The sequence below is a fragment of the Colobus angolensis genome, unplaced genomic scaffold, assembly GCF_000951035.1.
Source record: "Colobus angolensis palliatus isolate OR3802 unplaced genomic scaffold, Cang.pa_1.0 Scaffold306, whole genome shotgun sequence".
Taxonomy (NCBI): Eukaryota; Metazoa; Chordata; class Mammalia; order Primates; family Cercopithecidae; genus Colobus; species Colobus angolensis.
The window spans coordinates 1,530,029-1,550,396 of record NW_012116333.1 but is presented as its reverse complement, the minus strand read 5'-3'; the positions used below and the strand labels follow the sequence as shown (position 1 = coordinate 1,550,396).

Here is a 20,368-nt window from a genome sequence, read left to right as displayed (position 1 = left end):
TACAGAAGTCAGGTAGAAATATTCGGTCTGTGTTTTCTAGCCCTTAATTGAGATGGGTACTTGAAAACAGAACAGCCAACATGAGGTCAGTCCTTTGCTTTTCAGCCAGTCATTTTGCAGAACTATCCCTGTATCTGACATAGTGTAGCCTGCAAGCATTTTGTTTGAGAAGCACTGGCAAAGCATGATCAGGGCACTCCATAGTCTGGGCTGCACATGTGTTCCCTGTCAAGGGGACAAAGCATTCCCTTGATGAAGGGCCAGTGGAGACTTACTTAAAAGCCACCTGATGATGAGTGGTCACAGAGCCACAGAACTGCAGAATCCAGTCTAGAGGCCAAGGACCCAACTCTGCAATAGACGCCTGTAGGATGGACGTTACCTTCTGGCCTCTGCCCAGACCCCGGCTTTGAGTGCTGAGTTCACTGTCAGGGTCCCTCGCTTCCTGGTTGAATGATGAAAAATGATTGTAAAAGAAACTACCAGGCTCAGAAGCAAAAATACAGGAAACCAATTTTCCCCCATTCACAGAAAGCACTGAATAGATTTTATTTCGTTTACATGTAATCTTTATCGGTTTCAAGGAGCACTCTTGCTTTTGCAGTTCCCCTTGGTAGACTGGTTGGGGTTGTTAACACTAGTGTTACCTGCCTGTGGTACAGATGGAGAAACTAGACAGGGCTCTGTCATCACCCCCAGAGCACACTGGGAGCCTCTCATTAGGGTGAGCGTTTGTTAAAGGCTTTCTCCCCCTCCCTGATTATAAAAGTTAACATTTCCTCATAATTCTGCTGCTTGGAGATAGCACAGTTATATTTTGGTATATTCATCCTTCTCTGTTTGTTCTGTGCATTCCTATATATGTGTATATGCATATATGTTTAAAATTAGCTTTATATCTATATGCACTTTTATGTATGCATATAATCCCATAAATCTAAACATTTGAAAACTTCTTTTGAATTAACATATGTTGTACCCTACTTTTTTCTCTCAATGCTCTATTGTTTAACATATAAATAGTTTCCAATATGGGACCATTTAAAACGATACTGAGATTAGCATCTTTTACATATAAATCTTAGCTGTATTTCTGCTTCATTCCTTAGGGATAGAATCTCATGAGTGGAGTTACTGGGTGGAAGGTAATAAACATTTTGAACATTGTTGATACATATTGCTAAGACACCTTGCACTGCAGTCCTTTCTGGACACTTTCCATCCCTTCTACTGGGCTATAAATACCTGGAGGGCCCTGGATCCTCAGAGCCCATCCCAGAGCTCAGTTACTACTCTACAAGCAATCACTGGATTATTTAATTATAGCTCCTCATGGCTCTTGTGTTTCATTAGAAAAAGGAGAAAATCATTATTGGGAGGCTGCCTCTTGGCCCCCGGTTCACTAATGACTAACTCTGACAGTTCAGCATCTCATACTAGCAGCAGACTGGGCAAAAGTCCATTTTGGGTAGCACTGAATGCCATAGTCTGTCTGTAGATTCACAACTATATTAGCGTATTAATCTCAGAATAACCTGTTTAAGGTGAATTCAGTGTTTTCCTAACTTCCTCAACCATGGAGCCATTTTCCTACATAGCTGAGGGTTGTAATAGGTTATTAAAATATTTTTTTCTTGCTATTGAAATCATACTGGTTGTATCTTGTAGTTTCTCCCACTTAGCACTACAACAAATGCACTCTCCTGATAATTACACATGCTTTATAAATATCCTTTGTAAAGGCTGCCTGATAATCAATTTTAAGGCAGTACTGTTTTTAGGAAACTGTTTACTTCCAGAAGCTGGTTTCCCCAAATCACCCCACAAATCTGTACTGAACAGCATTATGAGAAGGGGTTGTCCTGATTATTCAGCATATTTTCTTAGGGTAAATACCCATGGGTGGAATTATGAGGTCAGAGAAGATGAATTCTGAACCCCTTGATGAATATCCAGAAATAACAATCCATTTGTTTAGAAGAACATTCAATACAGCAAGGGTGCTGTGTGGCTGCAGCCAGGAGTGCTTGGTCCCATCTCAACTTTGCTGCCTGTTGTAAGGAGGACAGGCCTTGTAGTAAGATGGCCCAAAGCACATGGAGAGGAAATGACCCTTTGAAAGGACACCCAGCAATAGCAATGCAAACAGGGCCAGGAGAAGCATCCTAGGAGACTCCCTAGCAGACAGGGAATGGAGGTAGACGTCATTATTTTATTGTTTTACAGATGAAGATGCCATTGACAACATTAAGTATATTCGCCTATGTTTCCAGGCCTTTTGGATTCCCTGTATTTCAGTTGTTAAGAGTGAAGACTCAGGAGCAAACAGGCTCATCTTTCCATATTTCTATTCCTGACTCCAAAGCAGGAACTTGGACAGATTACTTAGAAAAGGGATAGCTTCACCATCTCTGTGATTGTTCTGAAGATTAAATAATAATGAAATTATGCTGGGAGAGGCTTAGCATGGTGCTTTACCAGTAGGAATCTTGAGGCCCAAAGAACTGAAAAGTATCATATCTCTCTTTGTATAGTTAAACAATAAATTAGAATATAAACTAATACTAAACAATTGAAGAAGTGTAAGTCTAGCAAAGGTGTCTTTATCCTAATGAGGACTACTTATTAATGCTTATTTTTAAAAGAAATATCACAAAGAATTCTTTAAAAACATCTACCTAGTTATCTTGGGGTGGTCCTGCTTTGTTAAACTTTAATCACATGCCCAGTCTGGCCACTGGATATTTCAGCACCAGCGCTCAGTAAATATTGATTTGTATGATGATGAGGATACTGACTGATTATGATGACGATGATAATCATGATGATGATGATGACAGGGTCTCTCCAAAGTTAAACGAAGGAGGCTTAGGGTTCAGAAATGTAATCTGAACCCTGTGTGAAGAGCTGTGGAGTCTGCAGGCAGCATAAGCTGTCTGCACGGACTTCATCAACAGTGAATGGGCAAGGAGCCTGAGAAAGGAGCTCTCAAAAGCCATGATTTGTCCCTGTTTTTGTGACCTTCCCTGGGGGTGAGAGAGATTGGATAGGACATGATGCTCTCTGGTTGGGGGTAGGAATGGGATACCAGATCTCAGCAATACAACCCTTCTGAGAGGGCTTCAAATGCATGGAGCAAGAGGTCCTGGCTGTGGGTCCCAGAGACACATCAACTTTCTGATGGGGACTGGCGTCTCCCTGGTGAAGATGAGGTTGGGAAAGCCCAGGGTGGGAAAGTGACTGCCATTCAGGTGTAGAAACATTTGTGTTCATTTTATACTCTGGTCTCTTAAGTTGGTGGCCTAATGCAGTCCCCAGCTCCAGCTGACCCATGGCCTCTGGCAAAAGTTATTCCCCTAACCTGGTAAACAGGGGCAAGACCTTGGGCTATGGGGACCCCCACGAAGGCATTGCTGTGTGGTGAGGAGTGCCAAAGTGAATTGTCATTTTCTCTGCAGTTCACAACTAATACTGGTGATCCGAAAGGTTGCTTTCTATGCCTTAGCCTCAGTTTTTGTATCTGTCATGTAAGGGGGTTGGAACAGAAAATACTATAGACTCTGACATAACCAGGAAAAGAAATCTCTTACCATGAGATGTCCCAGAAGAGTATGAATTCTAAAAAACTTATTCAGAATATTATTATTCTATTGTGTTATTTTCATAATAACTGTGTTCTAAGTACTGTTTTAGGTATTCCATGAGAAAAGTATTCCTTGGGTTACAAAAAAAAAAGAAAAGGAAAATTCCATCATATCAGAGGTGCAGAGAAATTCTGTACATAGCAAATAAATCTGTTCAATCCAGTGTTTCCTAAACTTATGTGACAATCCTACTCTTTCTTTTCAGAACGCCTATCAATGTGTTTTGCATGGAGTGAATGACGTGAGGCCCATTATTTTAAACCATGTGCCTGTCTCCTCTAAATCAGCCTTTTTCTGCTCCAGGTCACTCAGCAGCTCCCAGAATACGGTGTGCTGGTTCACCAAGTATTCTCAGAGAAGAGGAGGCCAGAAGAGCAGATGGCCCTGGGGATCTGTGCCAAAGGTGTTGTAGTATATGAAGTGAAAAACAACAGCAGAATTGCAACTTTACGGTTTCAGTGGAGAGAAACTGGAAAGATTTCTACTTATGTGAGTGCAGCTCAGTTGATAAATAACCTGCACTTCATTTTCCTCTAATTTGTTGGCCATTTAGAGGAGCAATGGGTCATGGGTCATGTGGCTTTCTCCTGACCAAACTTTCTCACAACCTGTCTGTTTGTTAACCTGCATTCTGATGCATTGAAGGATATTTGGAAGAAGTCTGCCAAGGGATTTTGGGAGGTCCTCAGGAGGTCATTTCTTCCCTACTATTCCTTGCCTGAACCCCTACATATCCCCAAGAACAGCCATTGGTCTAAAGGGCTACACTTCCCTTCTGGGTAAAGTTTTCTTAATTTGGAGACTCCATTAATGTTGAGACCAAAGTTGGAGATGGGAAATGGATGTTGAGAATGTAGTTTAGGTTGAGTGGAGCCTGAAAGGTTTGGTAACTTCTTCCTGTTTTTTAATTTTCCCTTAGCACACGATGTGCCAAGGCCTCTGGTCTGTCTCTGAGGACTAAAGATGTGCTACGGGACACTGAGGATTGCAAAATTTTGATAGCTCTTAAAAGTTTCAAAGTCTATTTTTGGGTAGAAAATCCCCATTAAGTATACAACATTTGAAATCTACTTGAACTCTATTTGCATGCATATTTCTACCTCCTGAAGTGAATCACTCTGGCACTGTACCCTGGTGGCTGACAGCCTCTGCCTGTCCTGTGGTTGTTCCAGTCAGTACCTGTGTCACTTCAGTGATGATTTATTATAAAATATGAAGTTCTTTATCTTGTGGCCCATGAAAAAATATTTGTTTCCTATTTAGTTTTCTCTATGGTTAAAAACATTTTCTGACTAGATCACTATTTGTATTATTATTTGATGTTAGAGTTTCCTGAGTAGAACATAATTGCTTTCATTCATTTTCAGGATGTTTCTTTTATTTCTTCCATCTTGGCTTTGAAGTTAACACATTGTCAAGATACAATTTCATAATAAATTGTTGTTTGTTTTCAGGAAAAAAGCTTACATCTAAAAATAAATAATAATTGAGCACAATTTAATTGAGTTTATTCAAGTGGTCCATATATTATCAGGAAACTGACTTTTTTTTCCAAATTATTTTGACCAAACTCAAATGAATTTATATTTGTGAATTTTTCAGAATTTTAATTACTCAAATTACTTTAACTAAACTGAAAGATTATATGAAGAACTTTGTTTAATGAATTTAATATTACTACATTACTTATTTTTTATTGCATGTTTAATTGTTCAGATTTTTCAATGCACTATGTTTCAAAATATTCATAAAAATGCAGATAACCTAAAAAGTAATTTTTTTTTTTAATTTTTTTTATTATACTTTAAGTTCTAGGGTACATGTGCATAACGTGCAGGTTTGTTACATATGTATACTTGTGCCATGTTGGTGTGCTGCACCCATCAACTCGTCAGCACCCATCAATTCATCATTTATATCAGGTATAACTCCCCAATGCAATCCCTCCCCCCTCCCCCCTCCCCATGATAAGCCCAGTGTGTGATGTTCCCCTTCCCGAGTCCAAGTGATCTCATTGTTCAGTTCCCACCTATGAGTGAGAACATGCGGTGTTTGGTTTTCTCTTCTTGTGATAGTTTGCTAAGAATGATGGTTTCCAGCTGCATCCATGTCCCTACAAAGGACGCAAACTCATCCTTTTTTATGGCTGCATAGTATTCCATGGTGTATATGTGCCACATTTTCTTAATCCAGTCTGTCACAGATGGACATTTGGGTTGATTCCAAGTCTTTGCTATTGTGAATAGTGCCGCAATAAACATACGTGTGCATGTGTCTTTGTAGTAGAATAATTTATAATCCTTTGGGTATATACCCAGTATTGGGATGGCTGGGTCATATGGTACATCTAGTTCTAGATCCTTGAGGAATCGCCATACTGTTTTCCATAATGGTTGAACTAGTTTACAATCCCACCAACAGTGTAAAAGTGTTCCTATTTCTTCACATCCTCTCCAACACTTGTTGTTTCCTGATTTTTTAATGATGGCCATTCTAACTGGTGTGAGATGGTATCTCATTGTGGTTTTGATTTGCATTTCTCTGATGGCGAGTGATGATGAGCATTTTTTCATGTGTCTGTTGGCTGTATGAATGTCTTCTTTTGAGAAATGTCTGTTCATATCCTTTGCCCACTTTTTGATGGGGTTGTTTGTTTTTTTCTTGTATATTTGTTTGAGTTCTTTGTAGATTCTGGATATTAGCCCTTTGTCAGACGAGTAGATTGCAAAAATTTTCTCCCATTCTGTAGGTTGCCTGTTCACTCTGATGGTAGTTTCTTTTGCTGTGCAGAAGCTCTTTAGTTTAATGAGATCCCATTTGTCAATTTTGGCTTTTGCTGCCGTTGCTTTTGGTGTTTTAGACATGAAGTCCTTGCCCATGCCTATGTCCTGAATGGTACTACCTAGATTTTCTTCTAGGGTTTTTATGGTATTAGGTCTAACATTTAAGTCTCTAATCCATCTTGAATTAATCTTCATATAAGGAGTAAGGAAAGGATCCAGTTTCAGCTTTCTACTTATGGCTAGCCAATTTTCCCAGCACCATTTATTAAATAGGGAATCCTTTCCCCATTTCTTGTTTCTCTCAGGTTTATCAAAGATCAGACGGCTGTAGATGTGTGGTATTATTTCTGAGGACTCTGTTCTGTTCCATTGGTCTATAGCTCTGTTTTGGTACCAGTACCATGCTGTTTTGGTTACTGTAGCCTTGTAGTATAGTTTGAAGTCAGGTAGCGTGACGCCTCCAGCTTTGTCCTTTTGACTTAGGATTGTCTTGGCAATGCGGGCTCTTTTTTGGTTCCATATGAACTTTAAAGCAGTTTTTTCCAATTCTGTGAAGAAACTCATTGGTAGCTTGATGGGGATGGCATTGAATCTATAGATAACCTTGGGCAGTATGGCCATTTTCACGATATTGATTCTTCCTATCCATGAGCATGGTATGTTCTTCCATTTGTTAGTGTCCTCTTTGATTTCAAAAAGTAATTTTTAAAAATGGAATTTTTTGAAGCTGTAAAGCTCAACAGTCCCCTTAAGTAAGTACTTTATGTATACATTGGTTTAACTTTTACAGGTATTTATTTCCCCCCCTACCAGGGGATTTCCTGATTAAATTAGTTGATTAATTTCTTGATTAAAACGGGGAAGTCATCAGGCTCTGAAGACAAACTTAGTAGCTCAAAAAATACTTAATTAGGGTTTCCATTCTCTGATGATCATCCTCTTCCTTGGCATGAATAACTTATTTTTACAGAACAGTCATCAGATGAAGTAATGTCATCGGCAGCTTGCTGCAAACCAAGCATCTTACGCAGATAATGACTTGAACTCTCTATGCTTCTGTAAGAACGAAATAGGGAATTCAGTGAATAACATGAAAATTAACTCAGGAAACTGGTCTCAGTTTTGCTTTTTAATACCTGAGGCCAAACTTCTTCAAACAATTACAGATCATTCATCTTGCCAGCCTGCACCAAAGCAGCAAAGGAAATAGAGAAAGATGACATTTCCAAAGAATATGATTCGTAGATGTGTTGACATCCATGTGTGGTTTGATTGTTCAATCAAAAACCTGTTCCTTCTAGAACAATAAACCTATGCATGTTAGTAACTGTTCTGGGTTATCAACACTAGTTAAATCTCTGAAGAGAAATACATAGAAACAGAAGCAGATACATGCTATGTGGGGCCCTCTTTGTGAAAAAGAATACAAAGTTACAATAGATGGCATGAAAGAAATGTTTATTTAGAATGAGAAAAGAAATCACAAAAACTTTATGAATTTTTAAAAGCTGAACAAATCCTGCAGATATCACAAAAGCCAGCAAGTAATATTTTTATTAACTTCCTGACAATGTCTATAATACTTTTTTCCTTTCAAATTTTTAATGGCATACTCTGATTATTTTTCCATATGATGGAACTTTTGTTATATAATTTTCTCTAGAGAGGGTAGAAATATAGTTTGGCTTTTCTTCTAGCGTGGTGGATTGAAATGTTTTTATTATTGAAACGATTAATAGGATGCATGAAACACGCAGCTTTGCATGAAACATTTTTGCTCTTTCTAGTGCTGCAACAGAGTTCTTTGCTGCAAATGCGTGATACCTAACAAATTCTATTTCATGGGATTCCCATAAAAAGTTCATATGATGTATTGATAATGCAGTATACACAATTATGGAGTATATCCCTGATAGGGAAGCATTTCAATTAGATAGTATTTTTGAGAACTAAATTATAGTTTTTCATTTCTGATGAGTGCAAAAACTTCTTGTAGATCAGCTACTGGCTCTGTAGAGCTCATGCTTCCTTCGGGGGCTGGGTATTATAGAGCATGGTCAATTTCATCTGGCTGCTGGCCCTGCAACTTTCTGCTGAGATTTTAGGTGAGTTAGACAAATGGAAGGAGTGTTCTGGGATGGCTAGCAATAAAGCAACTATTCTTGAAGAGCCTTCAAATCACCTAAATAAATCCAACTAAATCTAAACCAAGTGTATCCCCATCTCAACTTCTTAGAGAGATCTGGTCCATGTCACCCAATACCACCTGGTGCGAAGGTAAGTGGCAAGGAGGGTGTGTCTGAGTAGAAAGAGTCAGTGGTCTTAACCAACTGGGGTGAAAACATCTTACTTTCTGCGTATTATAAGACCATGTGACTGCATTGCCAGGGCTCCTCCCAGGAGGTTAGGGCCCTGGAGCTTCAGTTTCATTAGCTTGATGGCAAATCTCCCCTGCCTAGAAAACTATTATTTGTATTTGATACAAAGATGTATCAAAACAAATAATCAAGCAGGTGAACAAATAACAACAGAAAAAAAAATAAAAAACTCCTAGGGATGAAAAATATTCAAAATGGTAAACTGATGCTTTGAAACCAGCATGTTACAGAAGCACCTGCTATGAATTAGGTGCGTGCAAGAGTAATTGCGGTTTTCGCCATTACTTTTTTTTTTTTTTTTTTTTTGTGAGACGGAGTCTCGCTCTGTCGCCCGGACTGGAGTGCAGTAGCCGGATCTCAGCTCACTGCAAGCTCTGCCTCCCGGGTTTAGGCCATTCTCCTGCCTCAGCCTCCGGAGTAGCTGGGACTACAGGAGCCCGCCACCTCGCCCGGCTAGTTTTTTGTATTTTTTAGTAGAGATGGGGTTTCACCGTGTTAGCCAGGATGGTCTGGATCTCCTGACCTCGTCATCCGCCTGTCTCGGCCTCCCAAAGTACTGGGATTGCAGGCTTGAGCCACCGCGCCCGGCCTTCGCCATTACTTTTAACGGCGAAAACCGCGATTACTTTTGCACCAACCTAATATGTTTATACTGCAACCACAGAAGTGTAAAGAAGGGATTTCATGCTGGTGCTGAAAACTCAGAGATTGGAGTTATACATCATCGTATACATCATCAGAGCAGCAGCTTGCCTATGCGAAAGTTTGCAGATAAGAATTTTCCATTATATGATGTTATCAAAATGGTGATAAATGGAAATAAAATCCAAACCACTACAGTCAAGACTGTTTTCACCTTTATGTCAAGAAATAGGATCAACATTCCACTCTGGTGTTTGATACCTTGGAGCACTGGCATCTGAAAGCAGAGTTTTGCTGAGAGTTTATAAGCTGAAAGAAACTTTGGTGTGTGTGTTTGTTTGTATGTGTGTGTGTGAATGATTCTCCCTTCTCATATTTGTTAAAAAATAGTTATTACATTTTAAAAAGTGATTTATTCTTGCAAGGCACAGTGGCTCACTCCTGTAATTCCAGCACTTTGAGAGGCTGAGGAGGATCACTTAAGCCTAGGAGTTCGAGACCAGCCTGGGCAACATAGTGATACCCCTGTCTCTACTTAAAAAATACAAAAATTAGCTGGATGTGGTGGTGCCTGCCTGTGATCCCAGCTACTTGGGAGGCTGAGGTGGGAGGATTGCTTGAACCCAGCACTTTAAGGTATCAGTGAGTTATGATTGTGTCGCTGCACTCCAGACTGGGTGTGACAGAGCGAGACCCTGTCTCAAAAGAAGAGTGACTTGTTCATATAAAAATTGCTTAATATCTGGATAAACTTAATATAAAACTATCAGGATTGCGTGAAAGACTATCAGTGTGTACTGACAAAGTGTTTGTATTTCAAGCAAATATTCAACTTTGAAAAAGTATGGATAAAATGATCTGTTGAGTACTAAAGAAGAATTATTATGAGTAGTGGAGCAGCATTTATGAATGCTTGAGACAACACATTTTTTAAAGAAATACTAGTTATAGTACAGTTCAATTGGATTCAGAATCCATTCCTATTAGCACAAGGAGGCTTAGCACTATACTTGTCAGTAAAAGTAGAATATATAGAGAATGAACAACTTATCTAAAATTAAGTTAATGGTAAAAAGGAGTTTCTCAGAGAAAAAGCAATGAATATTTATCTGTCTTTTGTTGATATCTGACATGCATGAATGGAATTTCTTGGAAATGGTGACTATCAGGAATTAAAAGAGATTAGCCTTAAAGAGGATCAGGGGTTTCTGGGAGCCCTTTCAAGCATAAGCCCTGTTTCTATAAAGTTATCTTTATAGGAGCAAGCTGAAAGTTCTTATTGAAATAGATAGAATACCCAGAATGAAGACTTTATTTGGAAGTTTTATATGAATTAATATTTAATATCACCTATATTTATATTTTATTGTTATTATCAGGATAATATATTGCAAAAATTTGTGTGTTTTTCATACGGCTCTATACAGGTAGGCTCATATAGGTCATCTTCCCCAGTTTAGCCCAGTGAGCTGGACAAATACTATCTCTTTGTTTGTGGGCCTTGAAGGTATAATGTGGAGGAGCATTTATTTGTGGTGTGACCTCAATTCCTGTGGCATTTTGAGGACTCTTGCTTTTTTATTTTTCATCTGCAGAATAAAAAAAGTGATAGAATCTCTCTTATTCTGTAGTTGTGAAGACAAAATAAATTCATACTCATAAAGCATTTAGAGCAGAATCTGCCACGTTATAGCCAGAAATATTATAACACACAGGTGTTTTTATCTTTTTCATAACCTGACTAGTTGAGATTTTGTCTACAACTTCTTGGAGTTTGTACAATAAAAGCAATGGGAATACTTAGTGGCTTTTCATAATGCACACTGAGGGTTAGGTTCCCTCCTTGCTGAGGTCAATGTACCTTACCCACTTCATATTCTCTTCACCCAGCATGCTCCTTGGAAAATAGTAATTGTTTGATAAACAATTTGATTGATGAATGAAGAAAAGACTAAAAAGAGGGATTTTCTTTACGCCAAGAAGAATATCAGGCCATAGTCAGACAGCATCTGCCATGCACCCGTGGATGCCTGCTACAGGATGTGGAACTGAGGGACAGAGCATTTTCTTGCAGTTGTGCATCAGTGGAGAGTTGTGGATGATCAGTGTATTTAAAGTCTGTGTTTGCTTCCTTCAGCAAAAAAAGTTCACCATCACAAGCAGTGTCACTGGGAAGAAGCACACATTTGTCACGGATTCAGCCAAGACCAGTAAATACTTACTGGATCTCTGCTCAGCCCAGCATGGGTTTAATGCACAGATGGGTTCTGAGCAGCCTTCCCATGTTTTATTTGGTGAGTAGAAGCTATATTCCCCATATACACTGTGACAGTTTGTTATTTCATAAAATAATTTGTGTAAATAGAAACAATTGATCTGAGTACCTCTAATAGAGTTGTAAATCTCTCTAATAATGACAGAAATACAATAAAAATGAAATATAGTTTTATTTTCTCATGTTGGCAAGTACTAAAATAAGTAACACTGGGAGGGTAAATTGATATGATCTTTTCGGAGTGCAATTGGAAATATATATCAAAAGCCTTAAAAAGTGCATGTCCTGTTGGCCCCATAATTTTACTTGTAGCTAGATATTTATCCTAAGATAATCAATATAGACATACCCAAAAGTTGCTGCCCTTGGACATCTACTAGGGTGTCGTTTATGACAGTGACCATCTGAAAGCAATCTAAGTATCCAAACACAGAAGACCAGATAAATAAACCAAGAACATCTATATAAGTCAGACAGTAAAATCAGTTTTTGGACACTGATGATATGTGAAACTACATGATATGGTGCTAAGTGAGGAAAAGGAAGTTATAAGACTGTGTCTAGCTAGCACCGTCCAATGACACTTTCTTCAATGATGGAAATATCTGCACTGTTCAGTGTGGGAGTCACTAGCAATGCAGACCTATCATTAACAAAAGTTTTTGGAAAAGGAATTCAAAGGAAAAAGACTTTATTCCCGTTACAGTCTGCAAATGCAGAAGGCACAACCTTGGTATAAAACAAAGGTGTGTTCTAGAGAACAAAGAGAGGGTTTGGCTTTTATAGAGAAAGTTCCCACCTAGGTTCCCAATCAAGTTCACTTATGCAAATGAAGGATTCAAACTTGCTTAGTTCAGATTGGTTGATGTGGTGCAGTTCTGACTAGCTGATGCAGCTGAGCCCTGATTTGAGGAGGCAGGTGAGCTCTGATTGGTTGGTTCAGGTGAGCTCTGAAAGTCCCAGTGTTAAACAGAAGGGTGGGTATTCAGGGAACTCAGAGTACCTGTGTGATCTCTAATCAGCAAATGGCTGCTTGGCTCTGTTTTACTTATTTATTTATATTTTTTAGCTTTTAGTTTTTATTTACTTATGAAACATAATACAATTTTGGACAAAAGGTAACAAATAAACGTTGAAATTTCAATGGCTTAATACAGCAAAAGTTTGCTTCTCAGGTGCTTCTCAGTCTGGCTATTTTGCAGCTCTCCTCCAGTGACTTGGGGTCTTGGCTGCTTCCACAGAGAACTCCATTATCTAGAACAATTACTCCAGAAAGGAAAAAGAGAGGTGTAAAATTGCACAAGATGTTTTAAGAGACAGACCCCAAAGTGACTCATGTTCCTTCCATCTGCATTTCATTAACAGAACATAGTCACACGGCCCCCATGAGAACTACAAGAGGGGTTGGAAAGGGAGGAGTTCCTGTGTGCCCAGGAAGAGGAAGTAGTGTAATGATACACCATGGTCCTTGCCATAATGGCTGTAGCCATCTACTGTATCACCCTTAATTGAGAGTTTGGTATTAAATTCATAGCAGTACCAGATTACTGAAGAGGCAGAGTTTGTAATTTGTGTTTAGATTGGAATCCTTGCAAAGAAAAACACTAAAATGTTTCTGCAGTACACATAATCTAGAGATCAGGTGAACAGCACGGTGACCTGAATGCAGAGCAGTTGAAGATTACCTACCAACAAGAATGACAAGGAATGTCCTATTAAATAGCCCTGGAAGCGCTTGTAACAATCAGGAAGCTATTTGATGCTGCTTAGCAATTACAGTGAGAAATGTAACTCATCACATTCTCCTACTTTTGGTTGCTTAGCAGATCTTTTGCTTACTGTGCTTCTAAATTCAAAAAATATAAATAACCTTGTTTTACCAGGACCATATCTTAAAAATTTAAGGTACCTAGTATGGTAGGATTTTTTTTTGCCTGAACTCATTTTTTTTCAGAAAAATTTCAACTTTTATTTTAGATGCAGAAGGTACTTGTGCAGATTTGTTACATGGGAATATTATGTGATGCTGAGAGGTTTGGAGTATGGATCCAGTCACCCTGGTAGTGAGCACAGAAGTTGATAGGTAGTTTTCTAACCCACCTCACCTTCCTCCACCCTCTAGTAGTCCACAGTGTCTATGTTCCCATATTTATGTTCCCATATTTATGTCTATGTCTGATCAATGCTTAGCTCCTGCTTATAAGGAAGAACATGTGGTATTTGATTTTCTGTTCTTGCATTAATTTCCTTAGGAATTTGGCTTTCAGCTCGATCCATGTTGCTGGATACAAAATCAATGTACAAAAATCGGTAGCATCTCTATATACCAACAACATCTCAGGCTGAGAGTGAAATCAAGAACACAATCCCACTTAAACAATAGCCACAAAGAAAATGAAATACCCGGGAATACAGCTAACCAGGAAGGTTGAACAATCTCTACAAGGAGAACTACAAAACACTGCTGAAAGAAATAAGAGATGACACAAATAAATGGAAAAACATTCTATGCTTATGGATTGGAAGAATCAATATTGTAAAAATAGCCATACTGCCCAAAGCAATTTACAGATTCAGTGCCATTCCTATCAAACTACCAATGTCATTCTTCACAGAATTAGAAAAAACTATTCTAAAATACGTATGGGATCTAAAAAGAGCCTGAATAGCCAAAGCAATCTATTTCAAATTTGGGCCCAGTTAGCTGCTCAGAATCCATCTTGAGGGACTGGCTCTTTTAAGTTCACATTTGTTCATACTATTGGACACTTCAAAGGTGGCAACAAGAACTGAGGGATTAAATTTTCAATGTTATTTAATTTTCGTCCATTTATATTTAAATTTAAACAACCACATGTGCCTACTGTATTGAATAGCGTAGTTATAGATAGACACACCGCACTAATTTGGTTAATATTAATGTATTTTAAGATAAGAAAGAATACAGAAATGAACTGCACCAAAATGTTACTTGTTATTACCTTTGGGAGTTAGGCATGCAGGCGTGACTGTTTTCTCTGCAATACTTTTTCGATATTTATTAAACTTACAACAATGAACATGTATTATTGTTATAACTAAGAGTGAGACTATTGGTTAAAATGGGGCACATATCACATAAGACAAATTAATATTTACTGAGCATTTACGAAGTGCTATGGAACTATTTACTATTGTTATTACTAACTTTTCTGATGTTATGCTAAGTACTTACACTAATTACCTCCCTTATGTTCATAATTTATTGTTTTCTCAAACTGCCCTGGTCAAGCAGCCCCAGGAGGCATATACCAGCATTATGGGGAGGAGCAAACTGAAGCTTGGAAAAGTTAAGTAATGTGCTGGCTGCTTAGTGGAGGGCCTAGTCAAGGTTTGAACCTGTGGCTGTTGGGGCCCGGCGTCTGTACTACGGCCTTTTATAACCAACCAGAGCATAGAATTCAGTGCTAGAGAGACTTGGTTTTGCACACTGGCTTTACCACAGCTGCTGTCAAATCTCTAAGCATTAGTTCTTCTTTGGTTACAAAAGGGAACAATATAATACAGTGGTTTACACCCTTCATGTTCAGAGCATGGTTTCTGGAGCTGCAGCATGCATGTCATCAGCGAGCTTGCAAAGGATACAGAATTGCAAGCCCCACTCCAGACCTTCAGAATCTGAATCTGCCTTTTAAAAAGAACCCAAGTGATTTGAATGTACATATAAGCTTCAGAAACACTGATTTGGAATGCGGCCTGTGGAGTCCGGTAGACTGAGGGGAGTGCCACTTTCTAGCTGTGTGACTTTGGGCAGCTCACTTCCCCTTTCGGAGCTGGAGCGTCCTCGTTGGCGCATACAGACCATCCTGTTCGTTTGTGTTGTGCTCGAGCGGGAAGGTGCGTGCGTGTAACATTTCCAGTTCAATATCTGGTGTTCTGTGCTCAGTGCGAGAGTAGTAATGGTGGCTCCTGCTCACGGAGGTTTTGTTCAGTGCCAGCCAATTCATGTGGGAACTGTGTCATTGGGCCCTGGGGCTGGCCCAGGAGTTGGGGTCAACTGGGAAAGAAAATTGCTGAACTTGCAGATGCACAACCAAACACAGAAAATTACGGTAGCTTGTTTTGTTATTTGCAGCAGAACCAGATGAACATATAAACATTTCATTGAAACCACAGGCTGGTGGTTCCAGGATATTTCCAGGGAGCTGGAGGTGACAAATGTAAATTAATTATACCTGACTAACCTGCTATTGCTGAGAACAGTGTGTGAAACACCATTGATATTGCTTTTATTGCCTGATTTCAGCAACTGTAAAATATTTATAAAGATTTCATGAGCTCAGTTGTAAAATTAGTCCTTTTAGGCCTATTTGGCTTGTAACAGGCTGTTTTCTCAAACTGCACATTCTACCGTCTTAGGAGTTTTTAGGAATCTAACATTTATTTGCGTTGAAAGGATGAGTTTAGACAAAGTTTCCTTGCTTTTTAAAATATTTCTTCATTTTAGAAACTCTCTCTGCAGACACCGTTTTCAGTGATTACATGCAGCTGAGAACTGGCCTCCTCCAGCTGATGGTCCCACACATCCCTCAAGCTCAGGGCATCCGTAATTGATCCCTTCCTCTCACACACCTCTCTTTGCCATGATATTTGTCTTGTTCAAATGGATCCACCCAGCCTCCCTGAAGGAAACTGGGAATGTCTGGGCCTGCACCCTCTCTTCCCACCCCACTTGTCACCAAAAACAGAGAGAGAGCAACGTCAAAGCTGGGGGAACCCAACACATGTCATATCCTTGAAATGGAGGCACATCACATAATGGACTTGCTGCTGGTACTCATGTCCCGGATAATTGTCCTTCTCAGCCTTCAGAGTGACATTTCAAAAGGACCAATCCGATCATTTTCTTCCATACTGAAAACTTGTTAATGGCTCTCTGCTGTCTGCAGGGACAAGCTCAAACTTCTTCTAGAATGGCACGCCAGACACTTCCCACTCTGCCCCCAGTCCTGCTGTATTCTTTGCCCTGACTCCTCCTTTCTGGTCTCTGGCTGTTTTTCATGCCAGCTTGCAGGCTGTTCAGCACACCAGGATGACTCAGCTTCCAGGGCCTTTGTGTCCAGCATACGCTCTGCCTACAGCACGTTCCCAACCCTCTCCTGGCTCAGACCACCAAGATAAGTCCGGTAACCTCCTCCTTGAAGGCTTTCCTGATTGACTGCCCCCAGGTGGCTCTTCCTAGGTGGATGGACCACTCCCTCTGCTGTGCAGACCTCTGTCTTCTCACCTGTATTATTCTGCCACTTTTATTTGTGGATATGTCTGCCTGTAGTCAGCAGTGGACTGGGAGTTCCACAAGAGCAGCTCCAGCACAGAACAGAGGTGTGGTGTGTCAAATGGGAAGCAGTTAATACATGTTTTGTGATGAACAAATGGACGATTTGCATGGAATTACAATCATTTACTGAACCCTTCCCATTTTTGATATTTAGTTCACTTTTTGTTTTTAAGTATTACAAATAATATGATAAATATCATTGGAATAAATATTTTTCTGTATTTTATATCGTTTCTTTTAGTTAGATCTCAGAAGTGTAATTGCTGGGCACCAGCGATGGGCATTTTTAAGACTATTGCTGTTTTCCCGAGTGCCATTCTCAAGCCCAGTATTGTCTTGCCTGTTTCGTTGCATCCTTGCTGGAATACATATCATCGTGTTTATCTTTGTTCATTTGATAGCTAAAAGTGATTTCTCACTGTGGCTTTATTTTGCAGTCCTTTGATTTTTGAGCAGTTGAGCACTTTCCAAGTGCTTCTTAGTCACTCTTCTGTAAATTGTCTCAATAAGCATATTACTTTATGGTTATATTTGGTTCTGTGGGGAGAAAAGGTAGATCACTGAGCTTTTACAAATGCATAATTTCAAGACTAAATAGGCAGGATCTGTCAGCCCTGCAGAGTGGGGCCCATGGGCCTTTGCTCAGCTCTTCTCACGGGTGGCCCGGGGGCTGCAGGAATGGTCTTGGCCCTTCCCCAAGAAGGCTGCAAGACTGCAGATTTGCAGTGGGCTGCCCAGAATCTTGTCCTGGGTGTCTTTTCCTCATGGCCCTTGGCTCTGAGTATATCCTGTGCCCTTGTGACACTGGCACTGACTTGGAATTTGCCCTTGACATCCAGATGGATTCGGCCTTATTTCCCTAGTGCCACAATTATGCTACGAGTCACCCACAGCAGGGAATAGAAACTGTCCACTGTCCTCGGCTCTCTAGTGGCTTTGGGGCATTCATGGCAATGCTTCCTTCTGTTCTTGAAAGGTTGTCGGCTTTTGGCTCTACCACCTTCCAACAAATCCCCCCTCCACTGTTTGTCCACTCAGCCCCATGAAGCTGAGGCCTAACGATGACACTGGCACTCACCGGCAGCCCTGCCAGCCCACAGCTGTAGGCTGAGTCCCTGATGCTGAGTGCTTGACACCCGGGGTCTCATTTCCTGACCTCACTAAGCGGCCCCTCTCCCGCTAACTGAGCTTCCTCCTCAGGCTCCAGGCACTCTCCAGCATCTCACAGGCCCTTGAGCTCTCTCTCCTCTGCTGACTTCTGTGAGTCCCCTGCCTCTAAGGGATGGCTCCTTCCTGTAATCATAGTCTCTGAACAGTCTTGCTTCAAACCCACTAAACCTCTCTAAGTTGAGAGCTTGCCTTCATTCTCTTCCTTGAATATCCCCCTGTGGGTATTAATATCCATCATGATTAAGTCTAAGGTGACTGTCCCTTTGGGCCCTGGTGAACAGAAGGCTGGGCGTGTCTCAGATCAATCTCCCCTGCTGTTGTCATTGTCTTTGTGTCCTCAGCATTCCCATTTTCCAGCGTGGACTGTGGAGTCTGCAGGTTTGAGTGTGAGTCTGCCCTACTGCTTACTGGCTTTGGGACCATGAGCGAATTATTAACAGTCTCTTAGCCCCAAGTTCCATGATCTACAAATTGTGTATAATAATATCTACCCTACAGGGTTATTGTGAGGATTAAATGAGACAGTGCAGATAATGTGCTTCCCCCGATGCCTGGCACATAGTAAGCATTCAGCAAATATTAGTAGTTGGTGTTGACATTACTGCTGTTGTTGCTCTTTTGAGCAAGCCCAAGCTCTGGAGCAAGATACTATGCAATTTGTGCAAAAGCTGCAGGTCACGTTTAATTTATTTATATTCCTTCATTGCTTTTTGCCTACTGTATGTGAGTGATGTTACCATAATGCCTCATGCATGCAGAAAATTCTAAAAAAGTTTTTTTAAAAATGCTGGCTTTTTCAGTGAGCACAGCCTTGGCAAGGAACCAGACACCATTGTAGGGAAGAGAGGGGAGTCTGTTTGAAGAATTATATGCCCATGGATATCCTTGAAATGGAGGCACTTCACCAGGCTCTAGAAGTGCATGTGCACACACACATACACACACAGAGAAACCAGGAGCCATACCACTACCATGTGTCTGACCATTCTTTCCTTCTTGGTTTTAGCAAGGCACAGATGGTCAGAATGTAGTCATCATTTTCCTTTCTTAAAATACTAACTTGGCTTTATGTAAAGCCTCATTAACTTAAAAGCTCTATATTTCAAATCCCACATTTTTTTATGAACAATGTGAATAGGGAAGTGGGGAGTTAATCACATCCATGGTCTTAAGTTCAAGATTTCATCAAAGTTATTTATTAAACATTTCTGCATGAAAAGAGAAAGGCAAGTGTCAAAGCTGAGGGGACCCAACACATCTCATATTATATTTCAGGAAATAGGACCTTGTATTAAATATGATTACCAGGGCAAACTAAGCTGTGTAGAGATTAAAGGTTATACTCCACAGAGCAGAGCCTAATCTTGGGATCCCAGGGGATTTGGAGGAACATTTGTTATAAGAATGTTTGGGAGGACAGATCTGTAAAAGCAGAAAGCAGAAAGGGATGGGGCAGCTGATTTCGCGGGAGGCTCTGCCAGAGCCCGACACGCCCGCAAATGCTCTAGGGTTAGCACCCATTTAAACAGGCTCCTTGGCTCTGCGTCCTATCAGTCGCAGGGGGGAGAGAGAGCATCTTGTCTCTTCCTTCTTCTGTTTCTGAGGTTTCTTTCATTAGCAAGTGCTAATTAGGAGAACTTGCATTCCCAGGGATAATCACAGGAGACAAAATAGCAGCAGAAAAAGAAAGAAGGAGGAGAGCGGGGGCCCAGTGATATGTTACAACCACCACAGCAATGGATCCAGCATCATTCTTGTGTGTGTGTATGTCTATCTTTTTCTCCCCAAATTCAGACCATGATAAGTTTGTGCAAACGGCCAATTTGAGTCCTGCACACCAGGTCCAGTCTAAGCCTCTCATTTGGATTCAGAGATTGTCATGCTCAGAAAACGAGTTGTTTGCATCCAGGCTTCAGGACGCTGTAGGAGGCATGTTGAGTACATCACTGGATAACTTCAATGTGGACGGCAGCAAGGAGGCTGGAGCAGAAGGCATCGGGCGCAGGTGGGTGTGACACATTTGTTCTCTGGGCCCAAACCACCATGTGCTTGATGCTCTGCAGTGATCTATATTGAAGATTGAAGATTTTTTTTTTTTTTTTTTGAGATAGAGTTTCGTTCTTGTTGCCCAGGCTGGAGTGCAGTGGCGTGATCTTGGC

The 20,368-nt window shown here is 40.4% G+C and overlaps 1 protein-coding gene across 1 annotated transcript in view; it reads left to right on the top strand.

The window, feature by feature from the left end:
• Positions 1–20,368, top strand: part of FRMPD2 (FERM and PDZ domain containing 2) — a 128,193-nt gene that overhangs the window by 71,614 nt on the left and 36,211 nt on the right. Inside the window, exons 14-16 of the mRNA XM_011950350.1 lie at positions 3,948–4,133; positions 11,585–11,741; positions 20,004–20,214. Of these exons, the coding sequence (XP_011805740.1) occupies positions 3,948–4,133; positions 11,585–11,741; positions 20,004–20,214 (554 nt within the window). The remainder of the gene's footprint in view (positions 1–3,947; positions 4,134–11,584; positions 11,742–20,003; positions 20,215–20,368) is intronic.